At 40.7% G+C, this 19370-nt stretch overlaps 1 protein-coding gene across 7 annotated transcripts in view; it reads left to right on the top strand.

Annotated features, from left to right (window-relative positions):
* Positions 1-19370, top strand: part of DIAPH1 (diaphanous related formin 1) — a 106158-nt gene that overhangs the window by 35607 nt on the left and 51181 nt on the right. For 4 of the 7 annotated variants that reach the window (XM_009209256.3, XM_009209255.3, XM_031666495.1 and 1 more), the window contains 15 exons: positions 484-585; positions 1099-1229; positions 1422-1508; positions 2340-2403; positions 3850-3989; positions 5526-5634; positions 6096-6206; positions 6376-6494; positions 7130-7246; positions 7841-7956; positions 8421-8485; positions 9574-9753; positions 10850-11530; positions 12672-12786; positions 13273-13281. In XM_009209256.3, coding sequence (XP_009207520.2) covers positions 484-585; positions 1099-1229; positions 1422-1508; positions 2340-2403; positions 3850-3989; positions 5526-5634; positions 6096-6206; positions 6376-6494; positions 7130-7246; positions 7841-7956; positions 8421-8485; positions 9574-9753; positions 10850-11530; positions 12672-12786; positions 13273-13281 — 2146 coding nt within the window. Of the gene's footprint in view, positions 1-483; positions 586-1098; positions 1230-1421; positions 1509-2339; positions 2404-2927; positions 3281-3849; positions 3990-5525; positions 5635-6095; positions 6207-6375; positions 6495-7129; positions 7247-7840; positions 7957-8420; positions 8486-9573; positions 9754-10849; positions 11531-12671; positions 12787-13272; positions 13282-19370 lie in introns of those variants that run through there. The other 3 variants (XM_021939796.2, XM_021939798.2, XM_021939799.2) reach the window with 2 other exon arrangements.

Here is a 19370-nt window from a genome sequence, read left to right as displayed (position 1 = left end):
TTTCCAATTCTTTCTTTGTGGGAAAGGAGTTTGTACAGGGACTGAGTTAACTGGGGGTAATGGGTTTGTACGCCCTAGAGTTGGTGCAGAGTTTGCTGCTGTTGATTTTGCTTGTGTTTAGATTATGCCATTCATCCAGTGCTTCAGTCTGAAGAGATTTTTAAGGTCCATCCTTGATGCAGAAAGCATTATGTGTGGTTTTCTTTCAATAATACAAAATAAATCTTTCATTTTTATTGAGTCCATTTTTCTTAGAGAAAGAGTGTGTATATGTCTATAGAGATTTATACTAAAATGTTAACTTATCTTTGAGGAATTTTCATCAGCTGTAATAGCTTAAATTTCTAGGGATCAAAAAGATTTATTTACTCAATAAGCATTTTACATGCTCAACTCTTCACTAAGCATACTAATATTAAACACTAAAAATTTGTAAGGAATTTGAGGCAATTTTGTTTTTTCTCTTTTTTCTCCCTCTCCTAGCTGGATATGAACCTGAATGAGGAGAAACAGCAACCTTTGAGGGAGAAGGACATCATCATCAAGAGGGAGATGGTGTCCCAGTACTTGTACACTTCCAAGGCTGTGAGTCCTGGGGCAGGTACCCATGACATGGGAGACTGTGCCCTTGTCTTGGACCTGTTTTTTTTTTTTTCTGCCAATTTTATGTAACATTTTATGTCTGCATCAATTCGGTTTCATTATATTATATAAGCCTATTCACTTTTTACTCTCTTACTTAGTTACCATGCTTACATACTTTTTGCCTGGTTAAATTTTCATGAAGTATGTAAATATAGGGAATGGGATAGGCAGTTCTAAGTCTCACATATTTTGGTGGTATGCGAGATGGGTATCTGCCCTGATAAACGTGGCCTGACGTGGTGTCTCACTGCTATAATCTCAGCACTTTGGGAGGCTGAGGCAGAAGGATCGCTGGAGCCCAGGAGTTCGAAATCAGCCTGGGCAACGTAGTAAGACCTTGTCTCTACTAAAAATAAAAAATAAAAATAAAATATAAACTCTATTGACTAATGCTAGTCCCTAATTTATGACTGGGTCCACCATTACTAATCTCTGTCTCTGCCCCCTGTCCAGGGCATGAGCCAGAAGGAGAGCTCTAAGTCTGCCATGATGTATATTCAGGAGTTGAGGTCAGGCTTGCGGGATATGCCTCTGCTCAGCTGCCTGGAGTCCCTTCGTGTGTCTCTTAACAACAACCCTGTCAGGTGAGGATTCTGAGGAGGTTACAGGAGTAGGAGCCGAATGTTGGATTTCACTGGTGGTGATTGACGATCAAAGGAGCCGGGGAAGTATGAGAATAGTCTGAATTGGGAGTAGAAAGTTGTCAGGATAAACTTTGTTTGGCAAATAAGTGTTTATTAATTTGATATTGCTTTGCCTTTCTCTGTTCCCTACAGTTGGGTGCAAACATTTGGTGCTGAAGGCTTGGCCTCCTTATTGGACATTCTTAAACGACTTCATGATGAGAAAGAAGAGACTGCTGGGTGAGGATTTCCAAGTCTTTGCAACTTCAAGTTGGAGAGTCACAGGGGACTTTGCTGTTTGCTCTGAAGTAGAAAGTAGAGTTAAATGTAAAGTCGTGGGCTAGGGGAATGTACTCTTAACTGAGAAGGGGTTTATCATAGTGGTGACTAGAGGATGAATGATGATTATAGATATAGGAAAGGGAGGAGGAACTTAAATTTCATGTTGGATAACTCTAATATATACCATATAATACTATTAGTCTCCCAGCACTGGTTCTTTTTCAATCTGGAAATAAAATCTGATTTAGTGCTGCCCTGTAATCTGGTCTGGGTAATATCTATTTGGAAGTCTTATAGTATACTTGGAACTAGTATTGTGGCATTCTTCAAGATTGGAATAATTTTAGGTATACCTTGGACTCTCTTAGGGTACCTTGAAGCCAGCCTGAAGCAGAGTACTTCTGGAATCTTTCTGAAACAAAATAATACATGGCCAAGACCTGCATATGTCTTCTCAGACTTGAAACCTCTAGTAGTGAGGCAAGCAGCAATAGATGGGATGTTATCCTGATAGAATTTAGCACTCAGGAGCCTAGGGAGAGTTAAAAGGAAGATTTTAATTTAATACTTAATTTTTGAATTACAAGAGGATCAGCCGGATTTTTTGACGGTGAAGATCCCTTTTCAGTTATCTATTTTCTTCAGTGTTTCTGGGCAAAGTGCTATTTCCTAAAATTTTACTCATCTACTAGATGGGGCTATTATTCCTAAGAATCTTGTTTGCAAGATTTAAAATGGGAAAGGGGTAGAGAATAAAGGGACCTCACTAATTATGTCTTCTATGTACAGGAGTTACGATAGCCGGAACAAGCATGAGATTATTCGCTGCTTGAAAGCTTTTATGAACAACAAGGTGAGATTTTTCCCATTCTCATTCCAAACCCCATCTGGACGCCTGTTCTTTCTCTTCTGTTGGCAAACCCAAAAGAGAAACTAGGAATATGAGGTTCAGGACTTCTGGCTTTCTCTTTTAGTATCATAACTGTTTTTCATTGCCACGTATACATGCTTCTATGGATATGTTTTTCTCAGTTCTAACTTCTGTTTCAGAGGACAGGCTCAATGTCGTTTCTCTTTCTTTACTTTCTTTTTTTTTGTTTGTTTGTTTTTTGAGATGGAGTCTTGCTCTGTCACCCAGGCTGGAGTGCTGTGGCTCAATCTCAGCTCACTGCAGGCTCCAGCTCCCGGGTTCATGCCGTTCTCCTGCGTCAGCCTCCCAAGTAACTGGGACTGCAGGCACCTGCCACCATGCCCGGCTATTTTTTTATTTTTTATTTTTAGTAGAGACGGGGTTTCACCGTGTTAGCCAGGATGGTCTCGATCTCCTGACCTTGTGATCCATCTGCCTTGGCCTCCCAAAGTGCTGGGATTAGTTGGGATTACAGGCGTGAGCCACGGTGCCCGGCCTCTCTTTCTTTACTTTCTTTTGCTAATTCTTGAATTTCCTGACCCGTAGTTACTGTTTTTGCAATATTTGCTTTATTTCCTGTTTCTTTTTTCTTCTAGACTGGTGCTCCATTTTTATCTTCTTTTTGTCTGTTTAGTAATTCAACCCAGGGAGCCCACAATCATGTGCCTCTGAGGACAAATCTCTCTCGTTGTTTAATTTTGTTGTAATTAACTTATTCCATTGGATTAGGAGGAAGAGAATTAACAAGAAACATATAAACCAAAGACTTTTATTCTTGGAAGACATCTAATTCTGTCGTACCTCCTAGAAAATTAGTTTGGTATGTTCATCTCTAAGTATATTGGGAAAAGTATTCTACCCCTGTATTAGTTTTCTAGTGTACCACAAAATTAGGTGTCTTAACAGAAATTTATTATCTCACAATTCTAGAAAGGCTAGAATTTCAAAATCCAAGGTATCAGCAGGGTTGGTTCTTTCTGAAGCTGTGTGTGATAATATGTTCCATACCCCTCCTAGTTTCTGGTAGCTTGCTGGCAATCCTTGGCACTCCTTATCTTGTAGATGCATCATCCTGATTTCTGCCTATGTGATCACATGGTGTTCTCCCTCTGTATGTATCTGTATCCAAATTTCTTCTTTTTATAAGGACACTGGCCATATTGGATTAAGGACCCATTCTACCCCAGTATGACTTCATTGTAGCTTGACTAATTATATTTGCAATGAGTATATTTCCAGATGAGGTTACATTTTGTTACTGGGGGTTGGGACTTCAACACTGGAATTTAAGAGGACACCATTCAACCCATAACAACCCAACCCCTAAACTTGTCCCCAGTTAGATGCTATCATCTTTCAGACTCCTTTCTTTGTTCTTGGCCCTACCAGTTTGGAATCAAGACCATGCTGGAGACAGAAGAAGGAATCCTACTGCTGGTCAGAGCCATGGATCCTGCTGTTCCCAACATGATGATTGATGCAGCTAAGCTGCTTTCTGCTCTTTGTATTCTACCGCAGCCAGAGGACATGTATGTGACTAGAATCATTTTTCTTCTCCATTTTCAATTTTATCATTTTCTCTTAGTTTAGAGGACAATTGAATTGGTTGGGTATCCCGTCGGTCATAAATACTAGGTAAGATTGTGTTTCTTCCCAGAAGTGAACACTAAGAATCTTAACATTTAAGAACAATTCCTAAGTGATGGGTGCTATCCTGAATGTTCCACTGGTTATCAGAGGTATAGCAAAATGTCTCCGATATCACCATTAATGTCTGTATTGTCTAGGATGAGGGTTTCTTTTTACTATTCTTTTTTTTTTTTTAATTCAGAAGTGACACAATGTTATTTTTAAAATTCAAACAATATAGAAGTATATAAAGTAAAATTTAACCGCCTCATCCCTTTGCCAAATCCTGTTCTGCAGAGACAATGACTGTTAATGGCATGGAATAGTCTCATAGAAAGTTTTCTAAGCATAGACAAACATATTGCATTCCCTTGATTCTAGACATCTGCTACCACAAAAGATAGTATCTTAAGAGCTGAGGAATGACACTTATGCCTATAAAACCAACTGCATATATAGGATAGATTTTTATTATTGAAGAGGGATTTGGTTTAACGAAAGCTTAATCATTCTTTTCAACCTCTTTCTTTTTAATAATAGATGTTGGACATTTCTTCTATGTCCATACTTACAGATCTACCTTATTATCTTTAGTGGCTATTTAGTATTCCATATACATGTATGTATGGCCTATAATTTATTTAACAATTTCCCTGTTGCTGGACTTACAAATTTTTTTTTTTTCCTTTCTTTTGAGACGGAGCCTCGCTCTGTTCCCCAGGCTGGAGTGCAGTGGCGCGATCTCGGCTCATTGCAAGCTCTTCCTCCCGGGTTCAAGTGATTCTCCTGCCTCAGCCTCCCAAGTAGCTGGGACTACAGGAGTCCGCCACCAGGCCTGGCTAATTTTTGTATTTTTAGTAGAGATGGGGTTTCTCCACATTGGCCAGGCTGATCTCGAACTCCTGACCTTGTGATCTGCCTGCCTCGGCCTCCCAAAGTGCTGGAATTACAGGCGTGAGCCACCGTGCCTAGCCAACTTACAGATGTTTTTTAAAGCAGATTTCTGTATCTGTTCTAGGTGATCGTTTTTATAAATGATACTGCAGTGAACATCCTTGTGCATATCTTCTTTCACATTTATGCACGTACATTGGATACATTTCTAGAAGTAGACTATATGTTACATGCATGAGAAATTGATTAGTACTGTTAAATGTCCCTCCAAAAGTTGTATCAATTTATACTTCGTGGAACAGGGCACTTGATTTGGTATTTATGGATAGGAGCCTAGGGATGGATTGTAGGGAATGCATTTCCCTGAAGAGATGGTCCTTAGCTTTCAGCAGTTTCTGGAAACTGAGTGGTGACAATAATAATGTGAGAAATCTGGAACACTAATAATGTCCTGTTTCCTAAGTGGTCTGTGCCCCTGTGTAATCTACTAATTTGTGTTAGAGTACCTGGAAAGTTCTCTCCATTTCCTTTCTCTTGGGCAGGAATGAAAGGGTTTTGGAGGCTATGACAGAAAGAGCTGAGATGGATGAAGTGGAACGTTTCCAGCCATTACTGGATGGATTAAAAAGTGGGACCACTATTGCATTGAAGGCATGTATAGCCCCTGAAACTGGGCCCGATAATAGAATTCAAGATGGACAGACAAATCCATTTGACCTTTTAATAAAATACATGGAGTGACTCCCAACTATATATTTTACATTTCAGAATCTGTTACGAAGGGAAAATGATGAACCTTCTTTCTAAGAAGGTAAAGAGTGAACTGTTTTCCTCATTATGAGATGGAAAAAGGCATGATATATATTTACAATCTAGGAAAACCGAGACCTACAATAACATACTGTCAAATCCTTGGAATCCATTTAGAGTTTTAGGCTCTCCAGTTCTGTACTCAAACCAGGTCTCATTGCTATAGTAGAAAAGTCATTTTTAGAGTTTTTGGACTGTGTCTTTCAAGTTGTATTTGGGGACCTAAGAATGCATGTAAAGAAAATGGATTCTTGATCTCCAGGAGTTAGCATTGACGTAGCTGCTGAATTTTCTTATTTTAGGTTGGATGCCTACAGCTGATCAATGCTCTCATCACACCAGCTGAGGAACTTGACTTCCGAGTTCACATCAGAAGTGAACTGATGCGCTTGGGGCTACATCAGGTGTTGCAGGTAAGATATTACACTTCATTAGAAAGGCTAGACTGGTTCCTTCCTGCTCTACAGCTCCAGTCATCCCTGGGATAATTCTGGTTTTCAATTAAAAACCAGGTTGAAAAGCTTAGGTTTCTAACCACAGAGGATACTTTTGGGTTTCCCTAACTTCTACTTTTGTTGATAGGACCTTCGAGAGATTGAAAACGAAGATATGAGAGTGCAACTAAATGTGTTTGATGAACAAGGGGAAGAGGATTCCTATGACCTGAAGGGACGGCTGGATGACATTCGCATGGAGATGGAATATCCTTTTACTGACTAGGTTCAAGACAGATGAGACATTCATTGTATTTAGTTCCCTGATCCCTGTGTGGAATGGTTTGGGAGATGATGACTCAGACAGAGCATCGGTCTTATGTGTCTTCTCATTAAATAAGGCAGATGTATTTTTATTGCTGCTGGCTTTACTTACCTTATCATAGACCAGGGAAGTCAGTAAAGGTGATCTGAGGGTTGTTGAGCATGGAAGCCATCAAAATCTGTAAGCTTCCTAGAATGTGATAGCTTAGCTTACTAAGATGTAGAACTGGCTTTTAGAGATGTTTGAACTGACAGAGGGAGTAATTTAGTTACCTGTTAATATTTTCAATAAGTGACTTTGAGGCAGTTACCTCTTAGTTTCTGTCTACTGCCTGATCTTCAAGCCAGTTACTTACTAGGAAACCTCTGTGTGTATAGTACCACCCAACTCACTGGTCCCTTGACTAAAGAACGTTTTAGAGAGCTTAAAGTTTCTGGTGATGTTTACAGGAAGAACAGCCAGTAGAATGGAAGTAGTGTCTTGCTACTTTTCCCTAGCTTTTTCAAGAGTTAAATAAGCCACCTGTCAAACATAATTTCTACATATTTGCTTTCCTTAGCCTATTCCCCTTTTCCACTGACTTTAATGAAGTCTTTCAGATTCTCTTAAACACAGTGAAGGATTCAAAGGCAGAGCCACACTTCCTTTCCATCCTGCAACACTTACTCTTGGTCCGAAATGACTATGAGGCCAGGTAAGATGGTGTGCTTATGGGAAGTTTTGAATTCGAGCCTAAGTGGAGAGAGTGAGTTCCTTAAATTCAAAGATTGTTCTATAAAGGGAGAAAGTAAAAAAGACCCAAGATTAGGGTTCATTAGTCACAGAAATAAAGGAAGTTGTCTTATTTCTTTAATCCAACTCAAAGACATCCCTATGGAAGAGGTCACAGTGTATAAGGTGAAATGCCCTTCTGTTTTTGGAGGGGAGTAGGTAAATAGGATGAAGATGATAGCAAAGAGAAGTGGCAATTTAAAATTCTTTCTAGTTTCCTAGAAGTATAGATTTAGCAATAGCACTATCCATCACAGGAAGGATCAAACCCAAATTTTTAGATGGGAAAGTGTTGGCACTAGGAGCAGATGGCAAGAAGTTTTGATTATCTGAAGTAGATGGGGTAGGGTAGCTGATGTGGAAAAAGGAGTTTTCTTAGCATGGCAGTGATACTTGTATTAACTTTACAAAAATTTTTCCAGGTCTCTTAGTTGTCAAAGCAGTTTTCTTGGTCCTGAATACTTCTGAAAATTATATTTTGATTTTCCTTTGGTGACCCTGTTTTATTCTCTTGTAGACCTCAGTACTATAAGTTGATTGAAGAATGTATTTCCCAGATAGTTCTGCACAAGAATGGGGCTGATCCTGACTTCAAGTGCCGTCACCTCCAGATTGAGATTGAGGGATTAATTGGTAAGCATACTCTTCTATCTGTCTCTCCCAAGTATTGCTTCTTCCTTTCATTTTGCATCTTGTTTCAGTGAAAATGTCAGAGAAGATACCTTTCCAGTCCCCAGATACTTCCATTTTTGTCGTTTCTTAGGTTTAATAACCAGCATTTTTGCTAGGAATCTATAGGTCTTTAGTTTATTTTTACATAAAACACACACCAGCACCTTTTGCAGGAACTCCTGGTGGTCTCAGAGAGTCAAAAGTATCACTCATAGGCATTCTCCATGCCACCCAGCATGGTGGCCTTACCACACACTCAGATTACATGTTGAACTTAACCGAAAGTTTCATGTCTTTGTCTAGTGCAGAACATTAAGAAAGATAATAAAAATGATCAAAAAGACTGTTCTTTGGAAGGGCTTAGGTATGAAATAAATAGACCAAGAGAATTAGGAGCTTTACTTACTGACTCTTCTTCTTTTCAGATCAAATGATTGATAAGACAAAGGTGGAGAAATCTGAAGCCAAAGCTGCAGAGCTGGAAAAGCAGGTGCATATGAGAGACCAAAATCATGTGTTTGAATATATCTTTCTTTGAGCATTATTGTTTTCCTGATCTGTGAGACAGTTTTTTTTCTGTGGTATTTTGGAAGCGTTTAGCACCCAATAGTGTAGTGCCCAGGGGAAACCTTTCCAGTGTAGGTTAGTCATTGGAGAAAATGATATGGATGTCTTCATGAGGAGCTCTAGTGGTGGGCTCGCAGTTCTTGGGCTACTGGGCAGGAAAAGAAAGACAGATGATACTCATATAATAGTAATGGGACTCTCAGGTTTGCTTGGCATTTTAGGCCTCTTACGCTTAGAACAATAGGAACTAGGGTCCTTAGAACAGTAGAACTAGAGGATGTCAGAGTTATCTTTTTCTCTTCAGTTGTTAAGAACTCTTATTGTGGTTAATAGGGTTTTGATCCTAGAGAATATTGGGATTGTACTATCATGACTGTCCTATTTAAATACCTTTAAAATCTTATTATTTGTTTTTAACTATAAAAATAGGGAATCTATGGAAATGGACCGATTCCCCTCTCCTTTAACCTTGATTGTTTTATTTTCATTTTTATTTCTATTTTTTTGAGACAGAGTCTCACTCTGTCATCCAGGCTGGAGTGCAGTGGCGTGATCTCGGCTCACCGCAACCTCTATCTCCCGGGTTCAAGCTATTCTTCTGCCTCAGCCTCCCAAGTAACTGGGATTACAGGCGCCCACCATCATGCCGGGCTAATTTTTGTATTTTTGGTAGAGGTGAGGTTTCACCATGTTGGGCAGGCTGGTCTCGAACTCCTGACCTCAGGTGATCCACCTGCCTCGGCCTCCCAAAGTGCTGGGATTACAGGTGTGAGCTACCGTGCACAGCCAGACCTTGATTTTAAGATCAGAATCATGGTGCTTTTTTCCCCAAGCATGGCCTGGATTTGTGAGCTCTGTAGATCAAGTATTGGCCCAGAACTGGAGATGGTAGGGGGAGGGGATTCCAGCACCCCCAGGCAAAAGAGGAGGTGGGGGGAATTATGGGTAATAATACTGTGCTGCTTACTGAGATGGAGAGCTTGCTGGGAGCCTGATTCATTTTTTCTCTAGCTGGACTCAGAGTTAACAGCCCGACATGAGCTACAGGTGGAAATGAAAAAGCTGGAAAGTGACTTTGAGCAGAAGCTTCAAGATCTTCAGGGAGAAAAGGATGCACTGCATTCTGAAAAGCAACAAATTGCCACAGAGAAACAGGACCTGGAAGCAGAGGTGTCCCAGCTCACAGGAGAGGTAATGCCTGAGCAGGGAAGGCAGAGTGACCTGTAATCTCTGGATGCATATGACTTGGAACAGGAGTCAGTCATCTTACTCCTAGGGAGGGTTCAGCTACTAATAGGTAGTCTAGTTACATGGTGCATATTTTAAAAATAATATACTGGTTTTTGGTTTGTGTTGAGGGTAAGTAATACATAAGACAGAAAATCTGGAAAATACAGAAAAACATTAAGAGTAAAGTAAGTTGCATTACCACCCAGAAATAAAGGTAATAAGTCTTCTAATAAATTAGGAATAGGCCGGGCGCGGTGGCTCAAGCCTGTAATCCCAGCACTTTGGGAGGCCGAGACGGGCGGATCACGAGGTCAGGAGATCGAGACCATCCTGGCTAACCTGGTGAAACCCCGTCTCTATTAAAAAATACAAAAAACTAGCCGGGCGTGGTGGCAGGCGCCTGTAGTCCCAGCTACTCGGGAGGCTGAGGCAGGAGAATGGCGCAAACCCGGGAGGCGGAGCTTGCAGTGAGCTGAGATCCGGCCACTGCACTCCAGCCTGGGCGACAGAGCGAGACTCCGTCTCAAAAAAAAAAATAAAAAAAAAAATAAATAAATAAATTAGGAATAAAAACTAAACTGTTAAAAATTGGCTAATTTCCTGTTACTTTAGTCATCTCTGCACAGATTTATCCTTATATACTCTCTCTGCAGTAGTAAATACTTAAATGATTTTTAAATCAAGTATCTGATAACTTGATTACTTGTGTGGTTATATAATCATCTGTAGAGCACATATATTAGTTATATAACTAGAACGTTTGATTTACTTGACTTTGCATTTTCTAATCAAGGGAGAGTTTAACATAAAAGTTGAAATCGTCGTCTTAATACAAAGCATACAAAGCATGTTGAACTAAGAACATGAAGACCTGAATTCTAGTTTTGGCTCTGCTGCTAAGCAGTGTGACTTTAGGTGATCATATCATTTCTCTGACTCCTCAGTTCCTCCATTTGTAACATGAGAAGTTTGGATTAAGTCATTTGTTAGGTTCCTTCCAGGCCCAGTAGTCCCTGAAGTGGGGTGAGAAGTACTCACATTGATGTTATTTCTGTAGGTTGCCAAGCTGACAAAGGAACTGGAAGATGCCAAGAAAGAAATGGCTTCCCTCTCTGCGGCGGCTATTACTGTAGCTCCTTCTGTTCCTAGTAGTGCTGCTGCTCCCCCGGCCCTTCCTTTACCTGGTGACTCTGGCACTATTATTCCGCCACCACCTGCTCCTGGGGATAGTACCACTCCTCCTCCTCCTCCTCCTCCTCCTCCTCCTCCTCCACCTCCTTTGATTGGGAGTGTTTGCATCTCCTCAACCCCTTCTTTACCTGGAGGTACTGCTATCCCTCCACCCCCTCCTTTGCCTGAGGGTGCTAGCATCCCTCCACCCCCTCCTTTGCCTGAGGGTGCTAGCATTCCTCCACCCCCTCCTTTGCCTGGGGGTGCTAGCATTCCTCCACCCCCTCCTTTGCCTGGGGATGCTGGAATCCCCCCTCCACCTCCTCCCTTGCCAGGAGGAGCAGGAATGCCACCTCCTCCTCCCCCTCTTCCTGGTGGTCCTGGAATCCCTCCACCTCCTCCATTTCCTGGAGGCCCTGGCATTCCTCCACCTCCACCCGGAATGGGTATGCCTCCACCTCCCCCATTTGGATTTGGAGCTTCTGCAGCCCCAGTTCTGCCATTTGGATTAACCCCCAAAAAGCTTTATAAGCCAGAGGTGCAGCTCCGGAGGCCAAACTGGTCCAAGGTAAGAGTTTCTGTCTATTTCTTCACCAGTCAATCTTGAGAATCAGTTTTCTACTTTGTATTTTGTGCATGGATGGGCTGCGCCTTCCTTAGGGCTTACATCTTTCTGTCTTCAAGTTTCACTCATGCTTATGTTTATTCAGCAGATATTAGGCATCTTCTTTATTCCATACATCACCATGGAGAGTTCTGTGAACCCTGTACTCTGAATTTAATCTTAACTAAACTTATACTTAATGTTTTTTGCCTTTTCTCTGAGACTTTGAATACCATGGTAACACACGGTTTGATAATAATCATTCACTAGTCTGCAAACTACTGATAATTGTGCTGATCCCAAAGTCATGGATTTATGAATCCATTCTCCTACCCCAATTCCACAGGATGTGAGTTACACAGGCCATTTTTTTTTTTTTTTTTGAGATGGGAGTCTCGCTCTGTTGCCCAGGCTGGAGTGCAGTGGCACAGTGTCTGCTCACTGCAACCTCAGTCTGCCGAGTAGCTGGGATTATAGGCGTGTGCCACCATGCCCGGCTAATTTTTGTATTTTTAGTAGAGACAGCGTTTCACCATGTTGGTCAGGCTGCTCTCGAACTCCTGAACTTGTGATACGCCCACCTTGGCCTCCCAGAGTGCTGGGATTACAGGTGTGAGCCACCACGCCTGGCCTACACAGGCCATATTTGCATGCACAGTATTGTTCCCATGATGTGTTTGAGATGCCTGTGATTCTGAGTTAGCCTTTTGCTTCTAGAAACCAAGTTAATATAAAGGACCTTAGGGATTTGCTCATAAAATGAGCAAATTTGGCACAGTTAGCCAAACTGGTGGGAAAAATATGATGATGAGCAAAACTTCTCTGAAATAAAGACTTAATGCTTATGAAGCTAGAGGATATGGAGTTAGGAGGAGGATACGTAGTATATATGAATCTAGTTCTTGAATAATCACCAATTAACAAATAAACTGGAAGTATCCTCTCCTAATCCCACTGCAGCTATTCTGTGCCTCAAGTTAGTCTTATTTTAGTGAGACGTTGCTGATAATCAGCCAGCCACCTATTTTACAGCCTTATCCATTTTCTAGGATGAAAAGTACAGGGCTCACTTTACTAATTCTTAACACCCTGTCTTTATCCACAGCTTGTGGCTGAGGACCTCTCCCAGGACTGCTTCTGGACAAAGGTGAAGGAGGACCGCTTTGAGAACAATGAACTTTTTGCCAAACTTACCCTTACCTTCTCTGCCCAGACCAAGAGTGAGTACCTTCCTCTTTCATGCAAAGGTCCAGTGTAGGGATTAGAATATTTTTTCATTAGGTTTCCTATTCCCTTCCTTTCCCTGGGTGAGGATAGAAAGGGTACGTTGGATGGAAGACCGATGGGTTTTCCCATTCAAAAGAAAGAAAATATGTTTTTATATTAAATATTATGGAGTTACTTGGTTTGGGAAAGAGAACTGTTGTATGTAGGTATTTCGTATCAGTATAACTTGTAGGGATATGAGATTAAAGTGACAGAGCTTGATTTGGGCCCATTTTGATGATACTTTTGAACAGATTCTGTCATTGCCTTAACGTGCAATTTCCAGTTCTAAGTACATAATTAATAAGGGTTGGATAGAGTCTTAACAGTTTGGGGGCTGAGTGACTGTCTATAGTAACAAAGAACCATATGTGATTCCCTTTCTTCCATTTCTTTCCAATATTGGATGCCTTCTCTCTCCTGGCACTTTGCTCCTGCAGCTTCCAAAGGTAAGAATACAAAAGAGCCTTTTAGTTTGGTGTCTTGAATATTAGAGAAAAAGATGAAATAGATATAAAGGAATTTCTAATTAGAAAACTGAGACCAGAGATTGAGGGTTGACTTGTCTTTGCTAGGTGTTTTTTGTTTTTTGGTTTTTTGGTTTTTTTTTCCTCCCCTGGAGTTCAAAAGGACCAATAGCTTTGGCATTAACTATTAGGGAAGAAAGTTTGTTTCACGTTAAACTACAACATACTTAATCTCTTTAGAAGGTGAGGGACAATGTAGGTAATAATACTGTTACCTTACATTTGTGCTGTTTTACAATTTTCATAGTGCCTTAACATATATTACCCTATTTGATATGCAAAGAAGCCTTATGAGACAGGCAGGATGTGTATTATCTCCATTCTGTAGCATATATAGACTCTGAACAGTTAGGTAGCTTTCCCAAGGTTATGTGATCAGGAGTCTTGACTTCTGGTCCATTTTTTTCTATATAAATTCTTGCTTTTGTTTTTTAGCCTTCATATGTTTCCTTTTAGTTTAGAAGAGCTGATCTACCTTGCTCTCTTCTTTCTTCACTTCCTAATTCTTGTGGTTTTGTGCTGCCTTGTGATAGCGTACTTGTAGTTACTTCTCCTGAGAGAGATAGTATTTAAAAGATCTTGTCATGTATAATGATAATTATAACCCAATAATTTCATATTTTCATCTTCTTCCAGCAGTTTTGTTTGTTTAGAGACTTACTATGACCCTAGTGATGAAAATTAAGTGCAACTTTGGAGCATTTATTTTCCCTGCCTCCCCCTAGTCAGTTAGTACTTTTACAGGCAATTCTTATTTTTTCCTTAAGTGATCTGATGGAAGCACCTTGTTCTAATAAGGAGTCTAACAGATTTCGAGGTGCCTTGGTGGCCCCTAGTTGCATATGAGTGTGTGTGTGTATCTAGGAGTATAAGACCATAATGCTCAGATCTGTCTTGTTGCCCTATCATTCAGGTCAAAATGGCCTTTTCTTCTAAGAAAACTGTCACCTTCCGTGCCAAAGTCCAGCCTACGGGATTAATTCCACTCTCTTAATTAAAATATTGTGATGGTAACCACATATACTGTATTAGTGTATCAATAAAGACTAGTTGACAAAGTAAAAATTAAATGATTTTCTAATTTGTAAGTTCACGGAATCCCTATGTTGGCCTCTGGCATAAGTTTCTTTCTTGAGTCTGGGCTCTGCACTCTTAGTGCCATTGCAAATGAATACTGACTGGGCCTCTTTTCTCCCCCCACCCCAATCCCCATCCTTTTATTCTGTGCATTTGTATTCCTATTAATTCTAGTTGGGTTTTATACAGTTTAGTGGTCTTCCTTGGCATTATATTCTCATTGTGAATTGGGATATAGTAGTATTTTTTAAAATACCAAAGTGGCCCCCTTATTCACAAAAGGCCAATAAAAAGAAAACTTTAGTAAAAGATCTTTGTGCTTCTTATTTAGAGTTTAGATTTATGTCAGATAAGGAATTTCAAACTCTCAAAAGTTGCAAGCACTCAGAAGACCCAGATCTCAGTATCACAGCAAGTATACTTTACTTCCAGTGCTTTAAACATCTCTAGTATTTATATTTCAGAAAAAGATCTTCATCCTTACTGCTATTTTTTTTTTTACTTCTGAGAGAGAGTCTCGCTCTGTCACCCAGGCTGGAGTGCAGTGGTGTGATCGTGGCTCACTGCAGCCTTCGCCTGCCAGGTTAAGTGATTTTCCTGCCTCAGCCTCCCAAGTAGCTGGGATTACAGGCACCGACCATCATGTCCAGCCAACTTTTTTTTATTTTTGTACAGATGGGGTTTCACCATGTTGGGCAGGCTGGTCTTGAACTCCTGACCTCAGGTGATCTGCCCACCTCAGCCTCCCAAAGTGCTGGGATTACAGGCGTGAGCCACCACATCCGGCCATCCTTACTACTTTTTAAAAGTAATTCTTGAATACTGAATTGAATATTGAACCAGTTCAGTTTGAATACTGAAGCCAGTGTCAGTTACCAAGTCTGTCATTCATAGTCTTGATATTGATGATATAATTAAATGATAGATAACTACTCTATCAACCTTGTAAATATTTCATCTTCCAGATGAAGTAGTGACATAGATTAAATAACTTTTTCCAAACTGTATAAAAAGTGTCAGAGCCAGAATTCAGACCCTAAAGAGTGACTCCAAAGTCCTTGCTCTAGCCTTCTACTTCTCAGAAGTGTGTATGTACTTGCCCTACGAGTCTCTGAAAGCTTAGATCCGGACAAAAGCTGCAAGAAAGGGGATATACTGCCTTCAGGAACCACTTCATTCACTCAGACACCAATGTCCTTGAATTGGCAGCGACTGAGTAGAAAAAAGGGAACAATAATAGATTAGGGAAAGTAAGTGAGATACTAGATATTTAGGGTTATAAAAGAGAAAACATATTCTGACTATATTCAACTCTAGCAGAACTAATCCAGTTGAAGAAATAAGACGTGTTTATCTAGTAGAAGCACTGCTTAGATGATTTCAGTCCAGGTGGTTGCCAGTGTTGATGAAGCTATTTGGACACTAGGTTTTCATCATATTGCATTATTTCCTCTCTTGCTTGCTAAACACAACTCTGCTATTTGTTAAGCATGCCTGTATCCCCCTTATGTTCTATTGATACCTAAAACCTTCAGTATACCTACTGGCCCCTCCAAGAATGGGCATTGAAGAAAGCACCTGCCTCATTCTGCGCATCTGCTTCCTGTAGTGAAAAGTCTCTTGTTACTGCTTCATTATGGTTCAAGAATATGTGTGCCTTTTTACAAGAGAAGAGCTGAGAGACAGGAGCTGGTCCCAGAATTTTATACTCCAGATTCTTTTACACATTATTTCTCTTTTAAGGATTAGTGTCTTGTTTCTGAAGGCTTTGTTTCCCATAAATGAAGAATTTACTTACTCAATTAACTTATTCCCTGCCAGGGAATATTTTGAATTTACTTTTGATAGGCAGTGCCATAAAACTTCTAGTCCTTTTTCACATTCTCACTTTCCTTATAGTGATCAGCAGGGAGTCTTTTATCATGGACTCTTTGTTGACTCTTTTTGAATTTCTTGGAAACATGTCCAGTAGTTAAATTTCTGTTTTTGTTGTTGTTGTTTCATTTTCTCCAAGTGAGCATTTTCATTGCTATAGTAGCCTTAGGCAGCTCGTTATTTGTATGTACAAGATAAACTAGTTTTTCATTTTGTATTTCTTCTCTTACTCTCTTTTGTTGATTATGTGATCATTACACTACCACCTCTTGAACCATAGCATGGTGAATGATAACTCATGTCTTAAGTACAGTGACTTTTATTTTTAGGTTTATTCCTTCCTTCCAGAAACAATATTGAACATTAGACTTGTTAAAGTAAGAGGTGTGTTATGGGAACTGTGAGCATCAGAACAGTTCTGCAAATATTTAATGGCAGTAATTTAGAAAAAACTCTGGCTAAAAAGTAAGACCTTCACTAAGAACTGAGAATTTTATTAAAAAATAACAGTATTCTACTTAGCATTTGACTGTGTGGGGTCCAGTACTACTGTTCCAGAAGTCAGAACTGTTAGCCATAACAGATAGGTTTTCCTGTCTGCTGCCCTGAAATAATTTTTTTGCTTCAGGTTTCAGCAGGAAGCCTGCTGATTCTTTCCCAAAAAGGATCTAAGGGTCTTTTTCTTTTTCCCTGTGATTCTCTTCTGTCCACTAGATGGCACTCACCCAGTTGCATCTTTATTAGTGAATTTTTGTAGCTTCTGCAGCTTTAACCTTTAGCAGCAAGATTTTGTGAGAGCTCAACCTGCTCTACCTTGTTCATTGAGTCCCTTAGCAGAAGGATGTCTGTTCCATCATTTCCTTACTCCACTCAAGTCGGTAGGATTAGGACTAGTGGTACTAGTCAAGTGAACACTTGTTGGGATTCTTACCTTTTAATTACTTAGCTTCTCTTGGGTTTTGAGTAGGGTCAGACTACTAGCACAAAGAAATTAGGAAGTTCTGTAATATCAGATACTAGTCCCTTGTGATTTAAAAACATAAATCTATGCCTATTATCTGAGGTTACCAGAAGTTCTTCACATGGAAAAAGTACCATACCTCCTCCAGGTTGTCATCTCACTGTTCCTAGTGGTATAAAAAAGGAACCGACAGGAGATCGAGACCATCCTGGCGAACACGGTGAAACCCTGTCTCTACTAAAAAATACAAAAAACTAGCCGGGCGAGGCGGCGGGCGCCTGTAGTCCCCGCTACTCGGGAGGCTGAGGCAGGAGAATGGCGTACACCCGGGGGGCGGAGCTTGCAGTGAGCTGAGATCCGGCCACTGCACTCCAGCCCGGGCGACAGAGCCAGACTCCGTCTCAAAAAAAAAAAAAAAAAAAAAAGGAACCGAAACCAGCCCCTCATATACCCCTCTACACCCCAACCTTTCCATCATCATTTTCTTTTAATCCACTGGATCTAATATTATGCCATTTATCTTGGTTTATGTCACTTACCACAGGCAGCCCCAGACTCCTGGGTCATCCTTCATCTCCCATAGTTTAATCACGATAAGGTACTGTGTGGTTCCTATTCTGTCTCCTCCCATCCCACCTAAGCTCCTGAAACTGGTCCACTGTACCCTCTGAAATTCATGGTCCATTACTGGCAAAACCTTTTTCACCTTGCTCTACTGGAAACTTGGTTTTCTCTTCAATACTGCTTTCCCTTTTGCTTGCTCATGTGGTTTGGTTTGGATTGGTTTGGTGTGGTTTGATTTGGTTTGGTTTTTGAGATGGAGTCTTACTCTGTTGCCCAGACTGGAGTGCAGTGGCAAGCTCTCAGTTCACTGTAGCCTCTGCCTCCTGGTCACAAGCAGTTCTCCTGCCTCAGGCTCCCGAGTAGCTGGGATTACAGGCGCGCGCCACCACACGTGGCTAATTTTTGTATTTTTAGTAGAGACGGGGTTTTACCATGTTGGTCAGGCTGGTCTAAACTCCTCACCTCAGGTGATCCACCCACCTTGGCCTCCCAAAGTGCTGGGATTACAGGCGTGAGCCACCACGTCCAGCCCATGGGGTTGTTTTTCTTTGTTCTCATAGACCACACCCCAGTGGACTTGGAGATGGGGTAGATGTAATCTTTGTTCTTCATTGCCACTCTCAGATCATTTTGCCTCTTTCCTAAGAGGAAACAATTCCTAAAAACCAACAATTTCAAATCTTATGACATCAAGTTATGTCACCCATTTTCTCTCTTCGTGTTTTCATCTACTGACACCCATGTTACTCCTCATTTCTCAACCAGTGTAGCTCTTGGCTCATATCCACTCTCTTCTATACTCCAATACTAGCTCTGACTTAATTCTTAGGAATTTTTATACAAAAAGGTCATGATCCTACCAATATTCTGGCCTTTCAGTTCCTTGAATTCTTCTACTGATTTTGTCCTCTATCCTACCTCACCCATTCCCCACTTCTAGGATCTCATATCATACCACCCAGGTTCTATCTTTTTACCTTACTCCCTTTGCTATCCTGACCCCAGCAGTCCTCCAGCCCGGCTAATCCATTTGTCCTACCAGCATTTCACTGTCCTTCGCCTTCTGATGACTTCACTCTTTCCCTGAGCTAAAATTCCTTGGTTTATCATTACAATCATTCTCTTGGGTTTTGTTTTCCCATTACCTCTCTCATTTCATACTTGATTGGCAAAACCACAATCCCGGTTAATTCCATTTCTGTCTTTGTCCTGCTCCTGTAGCTGTGCAACTGAACATGACTGGAGAAAACCATGCAACTGGGTCCTCTTTTGATAGACTTTATTCTTTTAGCTTTCAGGATAGGAAACACTTACTTTTCCTGCTAACGTACTGCGTGTTATTTCTTCCAGCTCTCCTCTGCTTAATTTGTGAAGTTGCTTGGCCCTTGATACTGCCAGGCAATCATATTTTAAGCATTATGAATTCATTGAATTTCCTGCTCTCCTAAAGGTTATTTCATACCTTTTTTTTTTCCTCCTCAACAGCCCAAACCTCCCTCATCCTCATTCCCAGTTGAAGATGTTTTCTTTCTGC

The sequence above is a fragment of the Papio anubis genome, chromosome 5, assembly GCF_008728515.1.
Source record: "Papio anubis isolate 15944 chromosome 5, Panubis1.0, whole genome shotgun sequence".
Lineage (NCBI taxonomy): Eukaryota > Metazoa > Chordata > Mammalia > Primates > Cercopithecidae > Papio > Papio anubis.
The sequence above is the reverse complement of the archived record's forward strand: the minus strand, read 5'-3'. Positions and strand labels throughout refer to the sequence as shown.